The sequence below is a fragment of the Ornithorhynchus anatinus genome, chromosome 2, assembly GCF_004115215.2.
Source record: "Ornithorhynchus anatinus isolate Pmale09 chromosome 2, mOrnAna1.pri.v4, whole genome shotgun sequence".
Lineage (NCBI taxonomy): Eukaryota > Metazoa > Chordata > Mammalia > Monotremata > Ornithorhynchidae > Ornithorhynchus > Ornithorhynchus anatinus.
In genome coordinates, this window is record NC_041729.1 from 60,581,168 (window position 1) to 60,606,696 (window position 25,529).

At 44.8% G+C, this 25,529-nt stretch overlaps 1 protein-coding gene across 1 annotated transcript in view; it reads left to right on the forward strand.

The window, feature by feature from the left end:
* Window positions 1-7,608: 7,608 nt before the first annotated feature.
* Window positions 7,609-25,529, forward strand: part of LOC114818249 (ectonucleotide pyrophosphatase/phosphodiesterase family member 7-like) — a 147,798-nt gene continuing 129,877 nt past the window's right edge. Inside the window, exons 1-3 of the mRNA XM_029083251.1 lie at window positions 7,609-7,689; window positions 15,861-15,932; window positions 20,106-20,207. Coding sequence (XP_028939084.1) covers window positions 7,609-7,689; window positions 15,861-15,932; window positions 20,106-20,207 — 255 coding nt within the window. The remainder of the gene's footprint in view (window positions 7,690-15,860; window positions 15,933-20,105; window positions 20,208-25,529) is intronic.

Here is a 25,529-nt window from a genome sequence, read left to right on the forward strand (position 1 = left end):
CAGCTGTGTGACTTTGGGCAAGTCACTTAACTTCCCTGTGCCTCAGTTACCTCATCTGTAAAAGGGGGATTAAAACTGTGAGCCCCACGTGGGATAACCTGATCACCTTGTATCCCCCAGCGCTTAGAACAGTGCTTTGCACATAGTAAGCGCTTAACGAATACCACCATTATTATTATGTTTGACAGACAGTTGCTCTCCACCCTTACAAAGCTGTATTGATGAAGGCACATCTCTTCCAAGAGGCCTTCCCCAGCTAGACTTTCATTTCCTTTTCTCCCACTCCCTTATGAGTCCCTCTGCTCTGCTCCCTTTACTCACCCCTCCCTCAGCCCCACAGCACTTATGTACATATCTATAATTTATTTATATATATTAATGCCAGTTTCCCTCTCTAGACTGTGGGTAGGGAATATGTCTACCAAATCTGATATATTGTTATATCGTACTCTCCTAAGTGCTTAGGACAGTGCTCTGCACACAGTAAGCGCTCAGTAAATATGATTGATAGAGTGATTGATTAATGAAAATGGAAAGATGGATCAGTGAACATAAAAGTCCTCCAGGAGCAGAGAAAGTACAATAATAGCAGCTGTGGTATTTAAGACCACTGACACATACATAAATGTGTATGTGGCCATGAATACATAAGGGCTAAGGTAGCAATTGGAAGCATAATAATAATAATAGTAATAATGGTATTTGTGAGGCCCTTACTATGTGCCAAGCACTATTCTAAGCACTGGGATAGATACAAGGTAATCAGGCTGACCCACATGGGGCTCACAGTCTTAATCCCCATTTTACAGAAGAATTTCCATTTACAGAAGAAGTACTCATTCAATAGTATTTATTGAGTGATTACTATGTGCAGAGCACTGTACTAAGTGCTTGGAATGTACAATACAGCAACAGAGACAGTCCCTGCCCAATGATGAGCTCACAGTCTCAACGGAGGAGACAGACAGCAAAGCAAAGCAAAACAGAACAAAACAAAACAAGGCAACGTCATCAAGATAAAAAGAATCATGGAGATATACACCTCATTAACAAAATAAATAGGGTAATTAATATATACAAATAAGCACAGTGCTGAGGGGAGGAGAAGGGAGAAGAGCAGAGGGCGGGGGTGAGGGGAGGAGGAGCAGAGGGCAAGGGGGGGCTCAGTGTGGGTAGGCCTCCTGGAGGAGGTGAGCTCACAGTAGGGCTTTGGCCAGGGCACTGGGTACCACTGAGAATTTGTTGCCCAGAAAGGAAGGTGTTCCTTGGGGCCCAAGGTCTGGTTGCTGTGGAGTGGGAATGACAGCTCTGGGTGAGGCTGTGGCCTGATGAGGGATGATTCATGAATATGGAAAGTGGATAACCTTGAATTACCAGAGGACTCTCCTCACTGAAATGTCACCTGACCAAGGGATGGTCTCACAGCAAGACAATTGCTGTAATCAAGACTTCATCTGTCCTCACATGTATTGGTCTGGTGACCCTGTATTCCTCCTTGAAACAACCTAGCCGGCGTCTTCCTGCCTGCTCTGATGCTCCTGCTGTTTTCTGGCTAGTGCTGTTTCATTGTGCCAAGGACTATTCTTGATTTTTATTGTTGTTGCTATTGTTGTTCTTTGTGGGTTTGTTAGATTTTTTTGTGTGGTATTTGTTAATTGCTTGCTCTGTGCCAAGCACTGTACTAAGAGCTGGGATAGATGCAAGATAATCAGGTTGGACACAGACCTTAAGTAGGAGGGACCCCTCATTTTATAGATGAGGAAACTGAGGGAACTGAGAAGTTCCTAGACTTTTCCTAGGTGATACAACCAGCAATTGGAAAAACTTGGATTAGAACCCAGGTCCTCTGATTCCTAGACCCATGCTCTTTCCCCTAGGCTGTACTGTTTGCTGTTTGGTTTTTGATTTTCCCTTTACTTTTGCAAGAAAATGGTAACCCTCCCACCCTTTCCTTCCTTGTTCCTTTTCTCAGCCACTCGGAACACCGTCCCCAACAATGACTTACCCACTAGTGCCTGTTGCTGTTGAAATCTTAGAGTTATTCTATTCTGGAACCCCAGAGGGGATCCACTCTGCAGCGTGTCTCACAATATGTGCTTCTGGCCATGGGGTGACCGAGTCAGAAGATGTGGATGGCTCAGTGCAAACCATCCTTGATTCTGTTCTCTCATTCACCCCCCACATCCAATCCGTCACCAATACCTGCAGGTCTCACCTTCACAACATCACCAAGATCCGCCCTTTCCTCTCCATCCAGACTGTTACCTTGCTGGTACAATCTCTCATAATATCCCGACTGGATTATTGCATCAGCTTTCTCTCTGATCTCCCATCTCCTATCTCTCCCTACTTCAGTCTATATTTCACACTACTGCCTGGATTATCTCTCTACAGAAAACTCTGGGCATGTCACTCCCCTCCTCAAAAACCTCCAGTGGTTGCCTATTAACCTTCCCATGAAACAAAAACTCCTCACTCTTGGCTTCAAAGCTCTCCGTCACCTTGCCCCCTCCTACCTCACCTCTCTTCTCTCCTTCTACAGCCCACCCCATACACTCCGCTTGTCTGCTGCTAACCTCTTCACTGTGCCTCATTCTTGCCTGTCCCGCCACTGATCCCTGGCCCACGTCCTACCACTGACCTGGAATGCCCTCCCTCCTCACCTCTGCCAAACTAACTCTCTTCCCCTCTTCAAAACCTTATTGAGAGCTCACCTCCTCCAGGAGGCCTTCCCAGACTTAGCCCTCCTTTTCCTCCTGCTCCTCCTTTCCTCCCCATTGCCCCTACTCCTTCCCTCTGCTCTACTCCCTTCCCCTCCCCACAGCACTTGTATATATTTGTATATACTCTGTTTTATTAATTATGTGTATATATCTATGATTCTATTTATTTTGATGGTATTGAAGGCTGTCTACTTGTTTTGTTTTGCTCTCTGTCTTCCCCTTTTAGACTGTGAGCCCATTATTGGGCAGGGATTGTCTCTTGCCAAATTGTACATTCCAAGCGCTTAGTACAGTGCTCTGCACACAGTAAGTGCTCAATAAATACGATTGAATGAATCACACTACCACAAAAACACGGAACCTCATGTCCTGCTGTCAATAGGACACACCCTTCCACTCTTCAGTTTGGTCTCTGAGGAATGCCCAGTGCCCCATGATGAAGCAATGCTCAGCCAAGTGGCCAGAGGCCTGATCACGTCCTGCCTCTGTTCTGGTCTGGAATGCCCTCCCTTTTCATAGCTAACAGACAACTGCCCTCCCCATCTTCAAAGCATTATTGAAAGCACATCTTCTCCAAGAGGCTGCCCCTAGGTATTCATTTCCTCTTTTCCCACTTCTTTGCTTGTCACACAGTCTCACAGCATTTATGTACATATCCATCATTTATTTATTTTTATAAATGACTGTCTCCCCCTCTAGATTGTAAGTTTGTTGTGGACAGGGAATGTGTCTGTTATATTGTCATGTTGTACTCTCCCAAGCACTTAGTATAGTGCCCTGCATATGGTAAGTGCTCAGTAAATACAATTGATTGGAAGCAGCGGGAAAGTAGCCATTAGAGAGTGAGAGGTTGAAGTTTCTGGAAGGAAGAGAAACTGAATTGGACCAAGTGTTTTTAAGAGGTAAGAAGAGATAAGGTCTACAGGGTGTAGATTTTGAGAACTGGTGAGAAGCCTCCAATTGAACCATTCCTGGACAGGAGAAGAATGAGGACGTGAAAGTGTGAAGGTGTTGGACAGGCTTTGGGTTGAGCTGTGTTCATCCACACATTAAGAACAGATCTCTCAGTATTTCTAGTTGGAAGGGCTGTTGCCTGCTTACATGGTTCTAGGGGAATATAATACGATCCCTTCTTCTCCCCTTCTAGTCTATAAGCTTGTTGTGGTCCAGGAACATACCTCCTAGTTTGGTTATTTTGCACTCTCCTAAACACTTAATACAGTGTTCTGCACACTTTAAACATTTAATAAATGCCATTAATGGGTGAAGCATGCATGAATTAGTTATATTATGGTTTATACTATAAACCTGGCACCCTGGCACACTCTGGTGGTTTCTGGCTCACTCTCCTTTCTGCGTCATCTAAGCCTTGGATCTGTGACTTTTCGACATTTGATATTCACCCCACCCCCACCCCCACAAGCACTTATATACATATTTTTAAAATGTATATTATAAATTATTTATCAATGCCTGTCTCCCCCTCTAGACTATAGGTTTATTATGGGCAGGGGAATATGTCTGCTAATTCCACTGTGCTGTACTCTACCAAGGGCTTAGGACAGTGCTCTGCAATATAGTAAGTGCTTAATAAATACCGTTGATTGAATGATTGCTCCTATAATCATTTACAGTGCTCTGAAGACTTCTCTTTCTCCTCTTCCCAGAGCGCTTTTTCCAAGGACTTTTCCACCCTTTCTCATTCCCAAAGTATTCCATTCAAAAGCTTTTCTGTCCTCTCCAATGCCTGGAACAGCTTTCTGAAACTAAGGATTTCAGTCTGGGCAGACAAAAGTTGAGAAGGGACATAGCTGAATTAGAAGATTCTTGTAGGTTCTAACAAGGCCTACCTGAAAGTGCTTGGAGAAGCTGAATGATGCATTGGAAAGAGCATGGGTCTAGGAGTCAGAGGACCTGGGCTCTAACCCCAGCTCTGCCACTTACCTGCTGTGTCACTTCGCTTCTCTAGGCTTCATTTACCTCATATGCAAAGTGGGGATTTAATGTTCGAATCCCTCCTACTTAGAATGCCAGTCCCTTAAGGGACCTGATTTTCTTGTATCTACCCCAGTGCTTGATGCATAGTAAGTGTTTAATGAACACTACAAAAAAGCAGCCATTTATCACTTCAGTTCTATGTGCTTCAGTTATCTCATCTGTAAAATGGGGATTAAGACTGTGAGCCGCGTAGGGGACAGGGACTGTGTTCAATCTGATTAGCTTGTATTTACCCCAGTGCTCAGAGCACTGCCCAGCACATAGTAAGTGCTTAATAAATACCATTTTTAAAAAAAGTGTTGCTTCCCAAATCCCACGGCACTAAGATTCAGGGTGTCCATTGAAGATAAAGGTGGTAGGTTCAAATAAACCAAACGAAATCCAGTGGTTATTAAAAGAAAGTTAATGATGGTAGGTACTCCATTTACAATCATCACTCATTCATTCATTCAGTAGTATTTATTGAGTGCTTACTGTGTGCAAAACACTATACTAAGTGCTCAGAAAGTACAATTCAGCAATAAAGAGAGGCATCCCATGCCCATATTGGGTTTACAGTCTAGAAGGGGGTGAGAAAGACATCAAAACGAGTAAACAGGTATCAATATAAATAAATAGAATTACAGATATGTGCACATCAAAAAAAACAGGCATCAATATAAATAAATAGAATTATAGATATATACATATATACATAAGTGCTGAGGGGTGGGGAAAGGGGAGGTAGAGCAAAGAGAGTGAGTCAAGGTGTCCTGGAGGGCAGGGGGAGCTTAGGAAAAGGGATGGGGGTAATCTGGGAAGACCTCTTGGAGGAGGTGAACCTTCAGTAGGGCTTTGAAGGGTTGGGGGGAAGAATGATTGGCAGATTTGAGGAGGAAGAGCATTCCAGGCCAGAGGTAGGACTTTGGCCAAGGGTCGAAGGCGGGACAGGTGAGAATGAGGGACAGTGAGAAAGTTAGCACCAGTGTAGTGGAATGTGTGGGCTGGGATGTAGAAGGAGAGAAGGGAGGTGAGGCAAGAAGGGGTAAGGTGATGGAGAGCTCTGAAGCCAATAGTGAAGAGTTTTTGCTTGGTACAGAGGTTGTTAGACAACCACTGGAGATTTTTGAGGAGAGGGATGACATGCCTAGAATATTTCTGTACAAAGATAATCCGGGCAGCAGAGTGACATATGGACTGCAATGGGGAGAGACAGGAGGTTGGGAGGTCAGAATGGAGGCTGATGCAGTAATCCAGTCGGGATTAGATGAGTGATTGTACTAATATGGTAGCAGTTTGGATGGAGAGGAAAGGGCGAATCTTAGTGATGTTGCCAAGGTGAGACAGGCAGCTTTTGGTGACAGATTGCATATGTGGGGTGAATGAGAGATCAGATTCAAGGATGACGCCAAGGTTGTGGGCTTGTGAGACAGAAAAGATAGCTGTGCTGTCCACAGTGACGGGAAAGTTAGGACGAGGACAGGGTTTGAGAGGAAAGATAAGGAGCTCAGTCTTGGACATGTTGAGTCTTAGGTGGTGGGCAGACATCCAGGTGGAGAAGTCCTGAAGGCAGGAGGAGATACGAGCCTGGGGAGAGAGGTGGAGAGAGCAGGGGAGGAGATGTAGATTTAGGGGTCATCTCCACAGAGATGATAGTTGAAGCTGTGGGAGCGAATGACTTCTCCAAAGGAGAACAACCATCAGTCATATAGTTTCTCCAAGCATGTCTTTGCCACATTTGGAGATAGAACACTGGACAGATCACTCCACTGGTCTGACTCAGTACTGGCATTCTTAATAGTAATAATAACTACTGTATTTGTTAAGTGCTTACTATGTGCCAGGCACTCTTCTAAGCCCTAGGATAGACACAAGATAATTGGATTGAAAACAGTCCCCGTCCCACATAGGGCTCACAGTCTTAATCCCCATTTTACCAATGAGGGAACTGAGGCACAGAGAAGTCAAGTGACTTGCACAAGTTCACCCAGCAGATTAGTTGCAGAGCCAGAATTAGAACCCATTTTTCTGTTTAAGTTCAACCATCTTTGTCAAGTGCTTTGGCTTCTTGAGGATACCCCAGAACCAATGAGGTAGAATTATCACAAGCAGTGGAGAGGGTCTAACTCAGTGTAAGCATGATTTTTTGAAGAGCCAGAATCTATAGTATGTAAATATCAATCAATTAATCAATCATATTTATTGACCATTTACTGTGTGCAGAACACTGTCCTAAGCACTTGGGAGAACATAATATAACAATTGTTAGATACATTCCCTGACCACAAGGACCTTACAGTCTAGAGAAGGAAGCACACACTTGACATTGCTCCAAAAAGATGATTCTGAAGTCACAAATCACTACTCCTGATTGACTGATTGATTGATTGCCTCTTTGCACAGGTTTGGTATTTTGCTCTTGAATCTTTTCACCTTCCTTTGCTGTCCTTGTCTTGGAATAAGCACTTAGAAAATAGATGAGGAGTGAAAGAGAGTAGGACAGTGAAGGACAAATGAACATGTAAAATCTCTCAGTGTGGGTAAGTGTTTAAGTGAGAAGCAGTGTTGCCTAGTGGATAGAGCATGGGTCTGCGAGTCAGAGGACCTGGGTTCTAATCTTGGCTCCACCACTTGTCTGCTGTGTGACTTGGGCAAGACACTTAAATGGGCCTCAGTTACCTCATCTGTAAAATGGGGATTAAGACTGTGAGCCCCATGTGGACTGTGTCCAACCTGATAAGCTTGTAACTACTCCAGTGCTCAATGCAATATCTGGCACATAGTAAGCTCTTAACAAATACCACATTAAAAAAATTTGGATATAAATAGGAAGCCTAATTGGTCTCAAGTAACAGCCCTGTTAAAGAATGGGAAGAATTCCTATTCTAGGCTCCCTTGTTCAGTCAGCATGGTGTCTGCAATCATCCCAGATTCCAGTTTGGAAAATGATACCTTTTGGGTGCTGGTGCTACATGCTGGGTGTAGAAAGGTCAGAGCATGTGCTCGTTCTTTTTCTAAAGAGAGAAGAGGTGCCTGGGAAAACTGAGCATGAGGTGCCCATCCGGCAATCCTCTGGTCAATCAGAAACCACATGAGAGAACCCAACCAATCTGAAAACTCACCATCTGCATATGGCAAGTGATAAACCCAATGAGTTCAGTTGGCTCTGAACCAAGAAGGAACTATTCACCATCCCTCTTCACTGAGAGAGTAAACAAAGCGGGGCACTTATGTGTTGGAAGCTAACTTCTCATTTCACATTTTTCTGGAAACTAGTGCTGTTTTCACCTTTGCAGCCATGGCCATTGTAACTTCTACATGCTCAATAATGACAATAAGTCAGGGATAAAGAGGGAGGGCATGTAAAAAAATTATTCACATTCCCCTTTTCTCAACATAACCCTCTCCCATTTGACTCTCTTTTTTATTATTATTACTGTTCTAAAGTCAAGTGTGGAAAATCTGATAAGACCAAGCTCTCAAGGCCTTAGTGTTGGTACGGTTAGATTACTTGCTTGCTGATAATGTTGTAGATATGACAGGTCAAAAAGTACTTTTTATTGCTTCAGGGCTTTCATTCAGAACAATTTCCAAATGAGTAGCTGAGTCAGCCTGTTCTTATCCCTTCAACCTTCCATAATGTCATTTCAGTAAATCTCCTCCACAGGGCTGATGTCCAAGAGGTGATCCTCTCGGTAGAGAGTTTTTTCTCAGAAAAATTACTGTCCATACCCATTGCACATAATAGTGGCAGTAACAGTAGCAAGCCAAGCAACAGAAATAATAATGATAATAATAATAACAATAATGGTATTTGTTAAGCACTTACTATGTGCCCAACACTGTTCTAAGTGCTGGGATAGATACAAGTTAATCAGATTGTACACAGTTCCTGTCCCAAGTGGGGTTTGCAGTCTACATAGAAGAGTGTGAGATTTAATGTCCATTTCACAGAAGAGGTCCAGAGAAGTTAGGTGACTTGCCCAAGATCACATGGTAGACATGTGGCAGAACCAGGATTAGAATTCCAGTCATCTGAATCCCAGGCCTGTGCTCTTTCCACCAGATCATACTACCGCTCAAATAATGCAGAAGCCTGGGTGGAAGGTAATCATTCTGGGATAAAGGTGTATTTGCCACACACTGGGTGATCTTGGGAGAATCAATCCTTCATTTTGGCTCTGGCAAAAGAGAACCCTTGCAGATACTGAGAAATAGATTTATTTTCTTAAAGTCATTTGCTTGTTGAAATAGCAAAGAGTAGACTGTAATCTCCTTGTGAGCAAGGAACATGTCTACCAACTCTGTTATATTTTACCCACCCAAGCACTTAATACAAGGCTCAGCACACATTAAGGGCTCAATAAATATGATTGATTAGTCCCTAATTAAGGTATTTTTAAATACCTTCCCTCAGTTTCCAGCTGAGAGCCTGGGAAGAGGCAAAACTTGAATTCAGGTCTGACTCTTACATCAGGGTGATAAACAGTAAAAGCTCTGCCTCTAGGGAGGCCCTAATTCAGACCAAATGCCCTGAATCTATTGCCTTTCTCTCCCATGTACCTCAGAGTCTCAATCCCTATTTTACAGGACTGAAGTAACTGAGACACAGAAAAATTAAATAATGATGTTATTTCTGAAGTGCTTACTATATGCCAGGCACTGTACTAAGTGTTGGGGTGGATACAAGCAAATCAGGTTGGACACAGTCGCCCTACGTGGGCTTACATTCTCAATCCCCATTTTATAGATGAGGTAACTGAGGCACAGAGAAGTGAAGTTACTTGCCCAAGGTCACTCATCAAGCAAATGGAGAAGCCAGGATTAGAATCCAGGTCCTTCTGACTCTCAGACCCATTCTCTCTCCACTATACAAAACATACACCTATGCAGTCTCCACCCAAGGAAACTTCTCTCAGTACAATTTTCATGGGCTCTGGGGGGTGGGGGGGAAGTCACCCGAGGTCATCAAATAGTGTTTCCTTCAGTGGCGTGAGGCCAAGTTGTTTAAGTCATTCAAGGAAGGACCAAGCTGATATATGACCACCAGGCAATAACATTTTATAATCAGAGGTCTCCCTGTGATTATAAGGCGTAGGCATTATGCTCACGTTCTTTGGACAAAAGCAGCTCAAGAATGCCAGCTAATTTTAGGCCACATTTCGCAAGCTCAGCATGCCTTTCCAGATGCTTCTAACTCTGGGTTGTTTTCTTGTATGAGTTCAAAATTATGTCTGAGAAATGCAGCTCATAATGTAGAGTTCAAATAGAATTACAGATGATACAAAGGCAGAAATTGTGTGGGCGGGTTGAGAACACAGGAATTGATCCTGAAGTCCAGAGTCTACTGTGGTGCCACAGGGGATGGAAAGGGGGATGGGAAAGAGCATAGTCAGTGTTTTTTCTCAATTAAGTTTTCATTCTGTGTTTTGGTTAGGATGCTTTTAAGGAATTAAGGCGTGTTCTTCTGGCAAAGACCCCTAGATAGTAAGCTCTTTGAGGGCAGAGAACATGTCTACCATCTCTGTTGCACTGCACTCTCTCAAGTGCTTAGTCCAGTGCTGTGCACTCAATCGGCATCCATAAATACTACTGACTGACTGATTCATTAAAAACATGACAGTCTGAATGCACCTTGTGGGGAAAACAGTTGTGCAGAGGAACTTCGTGTATCCAGGTGAGCATTCTGGTGCTTGAAGCTCTTCAGGAACACAACCCCCATGTGGACTACACCTACCCTCTGTTATACTCTCCATGGGGCTGTAGGACCCAGACACATTATGGTTGGGGACCTGGCACAGGGCAATGCTTTTTTCCAATGGCTGATTTACAGAGATCCTCTTCCGGGTTTTATGGCTTCAAGAGGAGGTGACTTCAGGGATGTGAAATGAGTCCTAATCCCTAAGAGCTGATGCCAGAAACCAAATTCTTTCTCTACATTCGCTTTATCACAAGGCTCTGGTTTTCCACATCTTCTTGGTTCCTTTCCCTCCTTTCCTCTCCACAGCCTCCTCCATAAACCTGCCTCTAGTGGAATTAAAATTGGCACCATTTTTACTTCTTTCTCATTTAAAAAACAAAATTCTCCAGGTGTTTTTTTTTAACTGCATTTGCTAAGTGTTTATTGTATTAAGTACTGAGATAGATACAAGAGCACGAGGATGGACACAGTCTAGGTCCCACATAGGGCTCACAGTCTTAAATTGAAGGGAAGATGATTTAATCCCAGTAAAACTGATGAAGTAATGGAGGCACAGAAAAATGGAGTGACTTGCCTGAGGTCACATAGCAGACAAGTAACAGAGCCAAAATTGGAACCCAGGTCTTCTTAATACCAGGCCAATACTCTTTCCTCTGGGCCATGCAGCTTCTCACTGTAACAGGGATTGTATAAGATCTGCTGCTACCCTAGAGTTTAGTACTGAGTAAATGCTTAATAATTATTATTATTAGTGGTAAAAAATCTACATCGTTAGTGAGGGCTCAACTAACAAATTAACTTTACATCAACATCCCCTATTTTCCCCCAGGTAATCCATTATGGATCTTCAAGACCACTTGAAAGAGCCTACGCAACCTTTTGTGTGGTCACAAATCCCAAATACCTCCATAGCTTAACTAAGCTCCTTTTTCTTTTTTCAGTAGTATTTGGTTAAGCGCTTACTGTGTGCCAGGCATTGTACTAAGCAATGGGTAGATAAAAGCAAATCAGGTTGGATACAGTCCATTTCCCACTTGGGGCTCACAGTCTTAGTCCACATTATACAGATGAGGCTAGTGAGGCCCAGAGAAGTGAAGTGACTTCTCTGAGGTCACACAGCAGACAAGCAGTACAGTCAGAATCAGAACCCAAGTCCTTCTGACTCCAGACCCATGTTGTATCCACTAGGTTATGCTGCTTCTCTTTGTGGACAGGGAATGTATCTGTCAACTCTACTGTAGTTTTCTTTCCCAAGAGCTTAGTAAAGTGCTTGGCACACAGTAAGCACTGAATAAACTGAATAAATACCACTGATTGACCACTGTGTAAAGACGCATTTCCTTTTGTTTGTTTTGAACTTATCACTTTCCAGCTCCTTGTGGTTTTGATTTTATTAACAACTCTAAGTGGACTTGTTAGCCCTTGAAAACAAGACTGCTGCTTATCGCATACGCAGTTATAGTCAGAGGAGAAGACAAGTGCTACTTAATAATTAATAACAATTGTGCTATTTATTAAGCACCTACTATGCACCAAGTACAATACTAAGTTCTGGGATAGATACAAGATAATCAGATAAGACACAGTCCCTATACCACACAGAACTCATCTCCTTGTCTTCTTACCTCCCTAACTGCTATCTTCAACTGTTTGCTCTCCAATGGCTTCTTCCCCACTGCCTTCAAACATGCTCATTTCTCCCCTATCCTAAAAAAGCCCTCTCTTGACCCCACGGCTCCCTCTAGTTATCCGGCTAGACTACTGTGTCAGCCTTCTCTCTGATCTCCCTTCCTCCTCTCTCGCCGCGCTACAGTCTATTCTTCACTCCGCTGCCCGGCTTATCTTCCTGCAGAAATGCTCTGGGCACGTCACTCCCCTTCTTAAACAACTCCAGTGGTTGCCTATCAACCTCCTCTCCAAACAAAAACTCCTCACTCTAGGCTTCAAGGATCTACATCACCTTGCTCCTTCCTACCTCTCCTCCCTTCTCTCTTTCTACTGCCGCCCCCGCACGCTCCACTCCTCTGCCACCCACCTCCTCACCATCCCTCAGTCTCACCTATCCCGTCCTCGACCCCTGGGCCACGTCCTCCCACGGTCCCGGAATGCCCTCCCTCCTCACCTCCGCCAAACTGATTCTCTTCCCCTCTTCAAAACCCTACTTAAAACTCACCTCCTCCAAGAGGCCTTCCCAGACTGAGCTCCCCTTCTCCCTCTACTCCCTCTACCGCCCCCCCCTTCACCTCTCCGCAGCTTAACCCTCTTTTCCCCTCATTTCCTTCTGCTCCTCCCCCTCTCCCTTCCCATCCCCTCAGCACTGTACTCGTCTGCTCAACTGTATATATTTTCATTACCCTATTTATTTTGTTAATGAAATGTACATCGCCTTGATTCTATTTAGTTGCCATTGTTTTTACTAGATGTTCTTCCCCTTGACTCTATTTATTGCCATTGTTCTTGTCTGTCTGTCTCCCCAATTAGACTGTAAGCCTGTCAAACGGCAGGGACTGTCTCTATCTGTTGTTGACTTGTTCATTCCAAGTGCTTAGTACAGCGCATATAGTACACTCAATAAATTACTTACTGCACATAGTACACTACACTTACTGCACATAGTACACTACACTTACTGCACATAGTAAGCACTCAATAAATACTATTGAATGAATGAATGAATAGTTATCACCCCATCTCCCTTCTACCATTGCTCTCCAAACTCCTTGAGCAAGTTGTCTGCACCCACTGTCTCAAATTCCTCACCTCCAATTCTCTCCTTGACCTGCTCCAATCAGGCATTTATCCCCTTCTCTCCACATGAACGTGCACTCTCAAAAGTCACCAGTGATCTTCTTCTGGGTAAATCCAATGGCCTCCAGTCCTTCCTAATCTTCCTTGACCTCTCAGCTGCCTTCGTCAGTGCTGACCACCTCCTTCTCCTGAAAATATTATCCAACCTTGGCTTCACTGACACTGTCCTCTCTTGGTTCTCCTCTTATCTTTCTGGCCATTCATTTTCAGTCTCCTTAGTGGGATCCTCCTCTACCTCCCACCCCCTAACTGTGGGGTCCCTCAGGGTTCAGTTCTGGATCTCCTACTATTCTTCATCTACACCCAGTCCCTTAGAGAACTCATTTGCTCTCATGGCTTCAACTACCACCTGCATGCAGATGATACCCAAATCCACATCTTCAGCTCTGATCTCTCATTTCTTCCTGCCGTCAAGACAACTCTATTTGGATGTCCTCCCATCACCTCAAGCTTATCATGCCAAAACAGAACTCCTTATCTTCCCACCCAAATCCTGTCCTCCCCCTGACTTTCCCATCACTGCAGATGACACCTCCATCCTTCCTGTCCCACAGGCCCACAGTCTTGGCATTATCTTTGACTCCTCTATCTCATTCAACTCACATTAAATCATCACTAAATCCTATAGGTCCCACCTTCACAACATCGCTAAAATCCACTCTTTCCTCTCCATCCAAACTGCTATCACGTTAACACAATCACTCACCCTATCCCACCTGGATTATTGCATCTACCTCCTTGCTGACCTCCCAGCCTCTTGTGTCTCCCCACCCCAGACCATACTTCACTCTGCTGCCCAGATTGTTTTTCTACAAAAATGTTCAGAACATGTTTCCCCACTTCTTAAAAAACTCCATTGGTTGCCCATCTACCTCCTCATCAAACAAAAACTCCTCACCATTGATTTCAATGCCCTCAATCACTTTGTCCCCTCCAACCACACCTCACTATTCTCCTACTACAACCCAGCATACACACTTCTCTCCTCTAATGCTAACCTTCTCACTGAGCCTTGATGTCATCTACCTGGCTGCCAAACCCTTCAGCCGCATCTTGCCTCTGTTCTGGAATGCTCTCCCTCCTCCAATCTGACAGACAAATACTCTCCCCACCCCTTCAAAGCCTTTTTGAAGGCATATCTTGCTGACTTGCTCCCTTTGTTCTTCCCCTCTCCCAGCCTCATAGCACTTATGTACACATCTGTAATTTATTCATTTATATTAATGTCTGTCTCCTCCACTCTAGACTGTAAGCTCACTGTGGTAAGGGAATATGAATGTGTCTATTTATTGTTGCATTGTACTCTCCCAAGCCCTTAGTACAGTGCTCTGTAAACTGTAAGTGCTCAATAAATATGATTGAATGAATGAATGAAAGAATCCCCATTTTTTAGCTGAGAAAACTGAGGTAGAGAGAATGCATTCTTTTAATCATTCATTTAATCATATTTTTTGAGCATTGCACAAGGCACTTTGGAGTGTACAATATAACAATAAATAGGCACAGTCCCTGCCCACAATAAGCTCACCATCTTGAGTGGTAGACAGACACCAATATAAATGTATTAATTACAGATATGTACATAAGTGCTGTGGGACTAGGACAGGGCTGATGAATAAAGGAACAAGTCAGGGTGCTACAGAAGGAAAGTAGGGCATAGTCATTGAAGGCCTCTTGAAGGAGATGTGAAGTGACTTGTCCAAAGTCACAAAGCAGGCAAATGGTGGGGCCAGGATTAGAATCCTCTGAGTCCCAGACTTCTGCTCTATCCTTTAGACCTGAGTTCTAGTTCTGGCTCTGCCATTTGCCTGTGTTGTAACCTTGGGCAAGTCATTGTATTTCTGTTTCTCCATTTCCTTACTCTTAAAATGTTCTTCCCTTTTAATAATAATGATGGCATTTGTTAAGCGCTTACTATGTGCAAAGCACTGTTCTAAGCACTGGGGAGGATACAAGGTGATCAGGTTGTCCCACGTGGGGCTCACAGTCTTAATCCCCATTTTACAGATGAGGGAACTGAGGCACAGAGTTTGGTCAAGTCACTTGACCAAAGTCACACAGCTGACAAACGGCAGAGCCAGGATTTGAACCCATGACCTCTGACTCCCAAGCCCGTGTTCTTTCCACTGAACCACGCTGGCAGCAAGCCCCATATAAGGCAGGAACTGTGTCCAATAAATGATCTTATAGCTACTGATCTTATAGCTACCCCAGCGCTTATTATAGTGCTTGGCACACAGTAAGCACTTCACAAATACCACACTTATTTTTAATTATTAAGTGATGCTTGCCTTCTTTTCTCCTGATAACAACTGTGAAAGAGACAGGCATCAGGTCTTGTACTAAAGGATTAATAAAATGCATTTAGAGACGTTAATAAAATCAAAATCAATAAAGCCAGTCAATGTCACCAGGGCAAACAGGCCAGCTGCTGTTGTAGGAAGATCACATGAGGCATTTCCACAGTCAGAGAAACAAAAGAACAGAATATTTCCCCACCTCTGCAATGAAAGCTATCTGCTCCTGCCACCAGAGACCAGAGACATACTTAGAAATCTAAAACTAAACCCAGGGGGTCATGGAAATCTGCAGGACCAGATTCACAGAGGAGAGGAACTAGGCCCAAAGAATCCTGTCCCCTTCTTTTTCAGGCTTCTGCTGACCTGGGCCCCATCTTCCTGAAGCAGGTCTGCGTCCTGAAGCAGGTCTGCGTCTTCCACCCAGTAACTGGCATCCTACCCTATTCAGTGCAGATCTGAAAAACAGCACCTCCTGTTTCAAAACAATGTGAATGTCATCATTTTATCATCATCAGCTCCCTTTGTTCAGTGCCTACTGTTTGCAGAGCACTGTGAAAGGGGCTGGCATTAGAAAGATACCAGAGAAAGATGAGGCAAAGTCCCTGCCTTACATTCCAACGTGGGAGACAAATAGACATGAATGAGAACAAGAGCTTTATTCAAATTCTAAAAGCAAAAGTAAGGATTCGATCAATCAATCAATCAATTAATGGCATTTATTGAGGACCTACTATATACAGAATATTCTACTAAATACTTAGGAGAGAACAACAAAATCAAAAGACATCATCCCTGCACCCAAGGGATTTACCAACTAGCAAGGGAAACAGGCACAAAGTGAAAAAATAAGCAGTATGAACTAATTGAATGCACACCGGACTGGGAGTCAAAGGACCTGGGTTTTAATTCTGGCATTGACAATTGCTTGCTGAGTCATTAAGTCATTAAGTCATTAAACTTCCCTGGGCCTCAGTTATCTATAAAATGGGGACTAAGACTCTGAGCCCAGTATGGGACATGGACTATGTCCACCCTGATTTGCTTGTATCCACCCCAGCACTTAGTACAGTACCTGGCTCATTGTAAGTGTTTAACAAATATAATAATAATAATGATAATAAGGATTAAATCCTCCTGCTTCCAACTTGGACTGTGAGCCCCATGTGGGACAGGACTGTATTTAACCTGATAAATTTATATCTACCCCAGTGATTAGAACAGTGCTTCATACCTAGTAAGCTAATAAATGCCATTAAAAAAAAAGGAAAACTACAGAAGGAAAAGGAAAAATGTATTTGTAGATGACTGTTTAAATAGTAACTCTGTAATCAATCAATCAATTGCATTTATTGAATGCTTACTGTGTGCAGAGCACTCTACTAAGCACTTGGGAGAGTACAATATAACAGAGTTGGTAGACTTGTTCCCTGTCCACAAGGAGCTTGCAGTCTAGAGGGGGAAATAGACATGAATATAAATTATGAGTATATACATTTGCTGAGGGGCTGAGGGTGGAATGAATAAAGGATGCAAATTCAAGTGCAAGGACAGTGCAGAGGGAAAGGGAGTAGGGGAAATTAGGGCGAGTCAGGGAAGGCCTCTTGGAAGAAGTGTGATTTTAATAGGCTTTGAAGGTGGGAAGAGTGATGGTCTATCAAAAACGAAGGGGAAGGGTGTTCCAGGACAGAGGCAAGTTATGAACAAGAGATCAGTGGCAAGATAGATAAGGGTTGTGGTACAGTGAGTAGGTTGGTGTTAGAGAAGAGAAGTAAGTGGGTATTCATTCATTCATTCAATAGTATTTATTGAGCGCTTACTATGTGCAGAGCACTGTACTAAGCGCTTGGGATGAACAAGTCGGCAACAGATAGAGACAGTCCCTGCCGTTTGATGGGCTTACAGTCTAATCGGGGGAGACGGACAAACGAGAACAATGGCAATAAACAGAGTCAAGGGGAAGAACATCTCGTAAAAACAATGGTAACTAAATAGAATCAAGGCGATGTACAATTCATTAACAAAATAAATAGGGTAACGGAAATATATACAGTTGAGCAGACGAGTACAGTGCTGTGGGGATGGGAAGGGAGAGGTGGAGGAGCAGAGGGAAAAGGGGAAAATGAGGGTTTAGCTGCGGAGAGGTAAAGGGGGGATGGCAGAGGGAGTAGAGGGAGAAGAGGAGCTCAGTCTGGGAAGGCCTCTTGGAGGAGGTGAGTTTTAAGTAGGGTTTTGAAGAGGGAAAGAGAATCAGTTTGGCGGAGGTGAGGAGGGAGGGCATTCCAGGACCACGGGAGGACGTGACCCGGGGGTCGACGGCGAGATAGGCGAGACCGAGGGACGGTGAGGAGGTGGGCGGCAGAGGAGCGGAGCATGCGGGGTGGGCGGTAGGAAGAGAGAAGGGAGGAGAGGTAGGAAGGGGCAAGGTGATGGAGAGCCTTGAAGCCTAGAGTGAGGAGTTTTTGTTTGGAGCGGAGGTCGATAGGCGACCACTGGAGTTGTTTAAGAAGGGGAGTGACATGCCCAGATCGTTTCTGCAGGAAGATGAGCCGGGCAACGGAGTGAAGAATAGACTGGAGCGGGGCGAGAGAGGAGGAAGGGAGGTCAGAGAGAAGGCTGACACAGTAGTCTAGCCGGGATATAACGAGAGCCCGTAACAGTAAGGTAGCCGTTTGGGTGGAGAGGAAAGGGCGGATCTTGGCGATATTGTAGAGGTGAAACCGGCAGGTCTTGGTAACGGATAGGATGTGTGGGGTGAGCGAGAGAGACGAGTCAAGGATGAAACCAAGATTGCGGGCCTGAGAGACGGGAAGGATGGTCGTGCCATCCACGGTGATAGAGAAGTCTGGGAGAGGACCGGGTTTGGGAGGGAAGATGAGGAGCTCAGTCTTGCTCATGTTGAGTTTTAGGTGGCGGGCCGACATCCAGGTGGAGACGTCCCGGAGGCAGGAGGAGATGCGAGCCTGAAGGGAGGGGGAGAGGACAGGGGCGGAGATGTAGATCTGCGTGTCATCTGCGTAGAGATGGTAGTCAAAGCCGTGAGAGCGAATGAGTTCACCGAGGGAGTGAGTGTAAATGGAGAACAGAAGAGGGCCAAGAACTGACCCTTGAGGAACTCCAACAGTTAAAGGATGGGAGGGGGAGGAGGCTCCAGCGAAGGAGACCGAGAATGACCGGCCAGAGAGGTAAGAGGAGAACCAGGAGAGGACAGAGTCCGTAAAGCCAAGGTGAGATAAGGTATGGAGGAGGAGGGGATGGTCGACAGTGTCAAAGGCAGCAGAGAGGTCAAGGAGGATTAGAATGGAGTAGGAGCCATTGGATTTGGCAAGAAGGGTAGGGTTGTAGTATAAAATCAGTAATATAAGATAGAAAGGGGCAAGGAGATTGAGTCCTTTAAAACCAATTGGAAGAAGTTTCTGTTTGATGCGGAGACAGATGGGCAACCAATGGAGGTTCTTGAGGAGTGGGAAAACATTAACTGAATGTTTTTGTAGAAAAATGATCCAGTCAGCTAGTCAGCAGAGTGAAGTATAGACTGGAGTGGGGAGAGACAGGAGGCAGGAAGGTCAGTCAGGAAGCCGATGCAATAGTCAAGGTGAGATAAACATAAGTTGTTGGATCAGCATAGTAGCAATTTTGATGGAGAGGAAAGGGTGGATTTTAACAATAGTATGATAGGATTGGTGAGAGATGGAATATGTGGGTGATATGTACAAAATTGCTGAGGTCCATAATTGTTGTAAATATGCAGAGGAGTCCTGAGGTTGTAGTTCTGAGAGGATAAAACTTGGGGGTGAAAACAACTTAACTGTGGAAGACCTTCTGGAAGACATGATTTAAGAAGGACTTGAAGATGGGGAGAGCTGTGGTCTGTTGGATTTAAAGGGGGAGACAGTCCAGGCAAGAGGAAGGGTGTGAGCAAATGAGTGGAAGTGGAGGAGAGGAGGCTGATGTACACAGGACTAGTTAGTTTGAGCAGGTATATTGCGGTGTAGTGGGAGAAAAGAGTGGATAACTAGGAGGGAGAGAGCTAAGGTAGAGCTCTGAAGGAAATAACTGGGAGATTATGTTTGATATACAGAAGAACAGGGAACTATTGAAGGATGCTGAGGGCTGGGGAGACATGAACAGAACAAGATTTTTTTTAATGATCCAGGCAGCAGAGTGAAGTATGGATTCTAGACTGTGAGCCTGTTGTTGGGTAGGGATTGCCTGTATTTGTTGCCAAATTGCACTTTCCAAATGCTTAGTACAGTGCTCTGCAAACAGTAAGCGCTCAATAAATACGATTGATTGAATGAATGAATGAATGAATGAATGAATGAATGAATGAATGATTCAGAGACGAACACAGCCATCTTCCACTGTTCGCTCTCCAGTGGCTTCTTCCCACTGCTTTCAAGCATGTTCATGTCTCCCCTATCCTAAAAAAAACCAAAACCCTCCCTTGACCCCATGGCTCCATCCAGTTTGGATCCCATCACCGTACTACCATTCCTCTTCAAACTCCTTGAGCGGGTTGTCTACACCCACTGCCTCAAATTCCTCTCTTCCAATTCTCTCCTTTACCCCCTCCAATCTGGCTTCCATCCCCTTCAGTCCACAGAAACAGCCTTATCAAAGGTGAATAATGGTCTCCTCCTGGCCAAATCCAATGGCCTCTACTCCATCCTTCCCGACCACACGGCTGCCTATATCACTGTCGATCACTCCCTTCTCCTGGAAACATTATCCAACTTTGGCTTCACTGACTGCCCTCTCTTGGTTCCCCTCATCTCTTTGGTCATTCATTCTCAGTCTCTTTCACGGGCTCCTCCTTTGCTTTCCACCCCCTAACTGTGGGGGTCCCCCAAGGTTCAGTTCTGGTTCCCCTTCTAGTCTTCATCTAGACCCACTCCCTTGTAGAAGTCATTTGGTCCCATGGCTTCACCTACCACCTTTATGCAGATGATACCCAAATCTACATCTCCAGTCCTGATCTCTTTACCTCTCTGCAGAATGACATTTCCTACTGCCTTCAAGACATCACTACTTGGATATCCTCCCATCGTCTCCACCGTAACATTTCCAAAACAGAACTCCTTATCTTCCCACCCAAATCCTGTCCTCCCCCAACTTTCCCATCACTGTAGACAGCACCACCATCCTTCCTGTCTCATGAGTCCGTAACTTGGTGTTATCCTTGACTCCTCTCTCTCATTCAACCCACACGTCATTTCATCACTAAATCCTGTCAGTCCCACCTTCACAACATTGCTACAGTCTGTCCCTTTCCATCCAAACTGCCACCAGGTTAATACAGTCGCTCATCCTCTCCCTCCTAGATTACTGCATCAGCCACCTTGCTGACCTCCCAACCTCCTGTCTCTCCTCACTCCAGTCCATACTTCACTCTGCTGCCCAAATCATTTTTCTACCAAAACATTCAGGACATGTCACTCCAATCCTCAAAAACTTCAGTGATTGCCAGTCCACCTCCGCATCACATGAAAACTCCTCACCATTGGCTTTAAAGCACTTCACCACCTTGCCTCCTCCTACCTCATCTTGCTACTCTCCTACTACAACCCAGTCCAGATACTTCACTCCTCTAATGCTAACCTTCTCACTGTGCCTTGATCTCTTCTATCTCGATGATGTCCCCTCTCCCACATCCTGCCTCTGTCCTGGAATGCCCTCCCTCCTCAAATCCAAAAGATAATTGCTCTCCCCACTTTCAAAAACCTCCTAAAACAACATTTCCTCAAAATAACCTGGCCTTAGTCCTTAATTTTCCCTATGCACCTTCCCCTTTGCATTGACTATGCACTTGGCTGTGTACCCTTTAAGCACTTTTATTCTCATATACATATTTTATATTCTATTATTTCCCTATCTCTAATTTATTTTAATGTCTATCCCTCTCTGTTAACTCCTTATGGATAGGGGTCAAATCTACCAACTCCATTATATTGTACTTCCCCAAGAACTCAGTACAGTGCCCTGTCCACAAGTAGCACTCAGTGAATATCACTGATTGATTGATTTATTCATTCATTCATTCATTCGTATTTATTGAGCGCTTACTATGTGCAGAGCACTGTAATAAGCACTTGGAATGTACAAATCGGCAACAGATAGAGACAGTCCCTGCCCATTGATGGGCTTACAGTCTAATCGGGGGAGACAGACAAAAACAATAGCAATAAGTAGAATCAAGGGGATGTACATCTCGTTAACAAAATAAATAGGGTAATAAAAATATAGACAAATGAGCGGATGAGCATAGTGCTGAGGGGAGGGGAAAGGAGAGGGGGAGGAGCAGAGGAAAGGGGGGAAAGGGGGCTTAGCTGAGGGGAGGTGAAAGGGGGATAGAGAGGCAGCAGAGGGAGCAGAGGGAAAAGGGGAAGCTCAGTCTGGGAAGGCCTCTTAGAGGAAGTGAGCTCTCAGTAGGGCTTTGAAGAGGGGAAGATAATTAGTTTGGCAGAGGTGAGGAGGGAGGGCATTCCACGACAGCGGGAGGACGTGGCCCAGGGGTCGGTAGCGGGATAGGCGAGAATGGGAGACGGTGAGAAGGTGGGCGGCAGAGGAGCGGAGCCTATGGGGTGGGCAGTAGAAAGAGAGAAGGGAGGAGAGGTAGGAGGGGGCAAGGTGATGGAGAGCCTTGTAGCCTAGAGTGAGGAGTTTTTGTTTTGTGCAGAGGTTGATAGGCAACCACTGGAGGTTTTTAAGAAGGGGAGTGACATGCCCAGAGCGTTTCTGCAGGAAGATGAGCCAGGCAGCAGAATGAAGAATAGACTGGAACGGGGAGAGACAGAAGGAGAGAAGGCTGACACAGTAATCCAGCCGGGATATTATGAGAGCCTATATCAGTAAGATAGCTGTTTGGGTGGAGAGGAAAGGGCGGATCTTGGCGATATTATAAAGGTGAGACCGGCAGGTCTTGGTAACAGATTGGATGTGTGGGATGAATGAGAGAGCCGAGTCGAAGATGACACCGAGGTTGCAGGTTTGAGAGACGGGCAGGATGGGCATACCATCCACAGTGATAGGGAAGTCAGGAAGAGGACAGGGCAATTTAAGTGATCAAGGTCAGTTTGGTGTCTGGATTTCTACCAAAAGTGCTCAGAAGCCCAGAGCAAAAAGCATAATGTGGAGGTGACTCAAGTCTGGGAGTTGGTGATGCAAAATCATTGGAGGGGAAAAGTAAAGGAGGTTGGGAAGGTTGAAGAGAGGATGGAGTTGAGGAAGTGATTTGAGCAACAAAAGAGGGGAGGTTTGGGGGCGGGCCCAAGTGGGGCATGATGGCCTGGTGTATGTGAAGGGGAGCTAGAGAATGGAAGACTCTGTGAGGAGAGAGAGAATGATTAATTGATTGATTCAGAGAGAAAGAGAGAGAGATAACTTTTTTCCAAGGGGTGAGGGGGCACTTAGATGGCAGGTTAGAGGGCTGTGGGAAGCAACACATGGTAGATAGAGCACGAGCCTGGGAATCAGAAGATGTGGGTTCTAATCCCATCTCTGAAAATAGCCTACAGTGTAACCTTGGTAAACCACTGAACTTTTCCATGCCTCAGGTCCTTCATCTGCAAATTGTTCCCCCTTTTACTAAGAAAGTGAGCCCCATGTGGGACTTGGTCATCTTGCATATACCCCAGTGCTTAGTAAATACCACTGATTGATTGATTTGAGCTTGCCCAAAATAAAATGGCATCTCCACAAGCCACATTTAGATGGGATTGTTGGGTGGGTGCCTGGGGACGGGGCAATGTATGGTATAGGGATGGGTTGGATGGGAATTTCTTTATTTTTTTAATAATATTTGTTAAGCTCGTACAAGCTAATCAGGTTGGAAACACTCCATGTCCCACATGGAGCTCACAGTCTAAATCCCCATTTTCCAGATGAAGTAATTGAGGTACAGAGAAATGAAGTGACTTGCCTAAGGTCATAGAGCAGTTAAGTGCAGAGCAGGAATTAGATCTCAGGTCCCTCTGACTTCCAGACACTAGGCCATGCTTCTTCTCAGGATGTCAGGGTGTTAACTGTCAGAGTGCGTGTTGGGGATGAGTGGTTTGGGGTGGCAGTGGGAAGAAAGGGCCGGGTTGTGGTGAGCAGAGTAAAGTCTGCACCTTTCAGGCCCTGGTCCTGAGTGTCAAGGTGAGTGGATGGCTGTGAATTTATCAGGGAGGTAGGAAGTCTCTCAGCTGGAGTAAAGAAGCCCTCACCCAGAGCAATATTTCCATGTCAGATACCCAAGCCTCACAGAGGTCCCACAAGTCCATCACCTCAATGTAGCAGAAGAGTAAACTGTAATTTTAAAAGTATGGAATTGCTGTTTTATTAAAATCACAATCCCTTTTGCATTGAGAAACCCTTCAAACTAGTAGAACCGGATGGTTGTTAGCATTCTGCTGGCACGTGCAGAGCTTGGCAGGGTACAGAGAATGTTTAAAGTCTGATTACGCATTCTTTTTATTGGTACCATGTTTGTAATATTGGTTGGTCCCCAGCTGGTGTCACACTGGGTGATATAAAAAGATATATGAATAATTCATGGAAGAATTCTTAGTCATCAAAGAGGATTGCTGTACCAATGTACAATGTGTGAAGGACTGGGATAATGGATGAGAATAGAAATCCTTAAAAATGGTACTTTGGGCTCCTTTTTTTTCCTTTTCCCTATTTTTCTATCTGAAATTGGGGACTGCAGAACTGTGGGTCAAACTATTTCTAGGAGATGACCCCAAAACCACAATCAGGGAGATTGGGAGGTGTGGAGAGGGAGAGGGACTTAAAAACATGCAGCAGAAGGAAGAGCAAGAATTTTCATTTCCCTGGACCTGTTGGTTCCCACCTGACCACACTGCCTTCAGGATGACCAATCAGGAACATGCCCTTATCTCCTGGGGACGTTCTGACAATAAAATGAGATCACTGGGAAAATGGAAGCACCAGGTGAATTCAAAGTGCCATTTTTATTCTCCATAGAGTTTGGCTTGGTATTGTTTCAATATGAACCTTTTTTTAGGGTATTTGTTTAGTGCCGGGGACTCTACTAATTGCTGGGGTAAATACAAACTAATTAGGTCAGACACAGTCAATGCCCCACGTGGAGCTCAATGTCTTAATACCCATTTTACAGATGAGGTAACTGAGGCACAGAGAAGTGAAGTGACTTGTCTGAAGTTACCCAGCAGACTAGTGGCCGAGCTGCGAATAGAATCCTGACCCTATTTGACTCCCAGGCCCGTGTTATATCCACTAAGCCACACTGCTTCTCAGAATAAAATGAGATCACTGGGAAAAGGGAAGCACCAGGCAAACTCAAAGTGCTATTTTTATTCTCCATAGAATTTGGCTTGCTACCATTTCAATATGAACATGTCACCATCACAGTTCCCTAAAGCCTTCTCCAGCTGCTGACACTAGTTCCAGAGAAGTGTAACAGGCTGAGGCTTCAGTTGGCTCCTTCTTGTAAATCTGAGGTGACCAGAAGTCAGAGTGGCTCAGTGGAAAGACCCGTGGGCTTAGGAGTCAGGGGTCATGGGTTCTAATCCTGGCTCCACCACCTGTCAGCTATGTGACTTTGGGCAAGTCACTTAACTTCTCGGTGCCTCAGTTACCTCATCTGTAAAATGGGGATTAAGACTGTGAGCCTCATGTGGGACAACCTGATTACCCTGTGTCTACCCCAGTGCTTAGAACAGTGCTTGGCACAGAGTAAGCACTTAACAAATACCAACATCATTATTATTATTATTATCATCTTAGTTGGGTTGCTCACAACTTGGAAGTTTAATCCCACCACCCAAATCGCATAGGGCAGGAAACTAGGATTTCTTGAAGCAGCAGGAGCCAGTGTAATGAGCAAGGGACTGAGAGTCAGAACACCTGAGTTCTAGCCCTGGCTCTGTTGGATGACCTTGGGTAAATCACTTTATCTGCCTCGGTTTCAGTTTCCTCATCTGTTAAATGGAAATAAGTACATCCTTCTATTGGCTTAAATCATTAAACCAACATTGGCACCTGGACAAGCCTAGG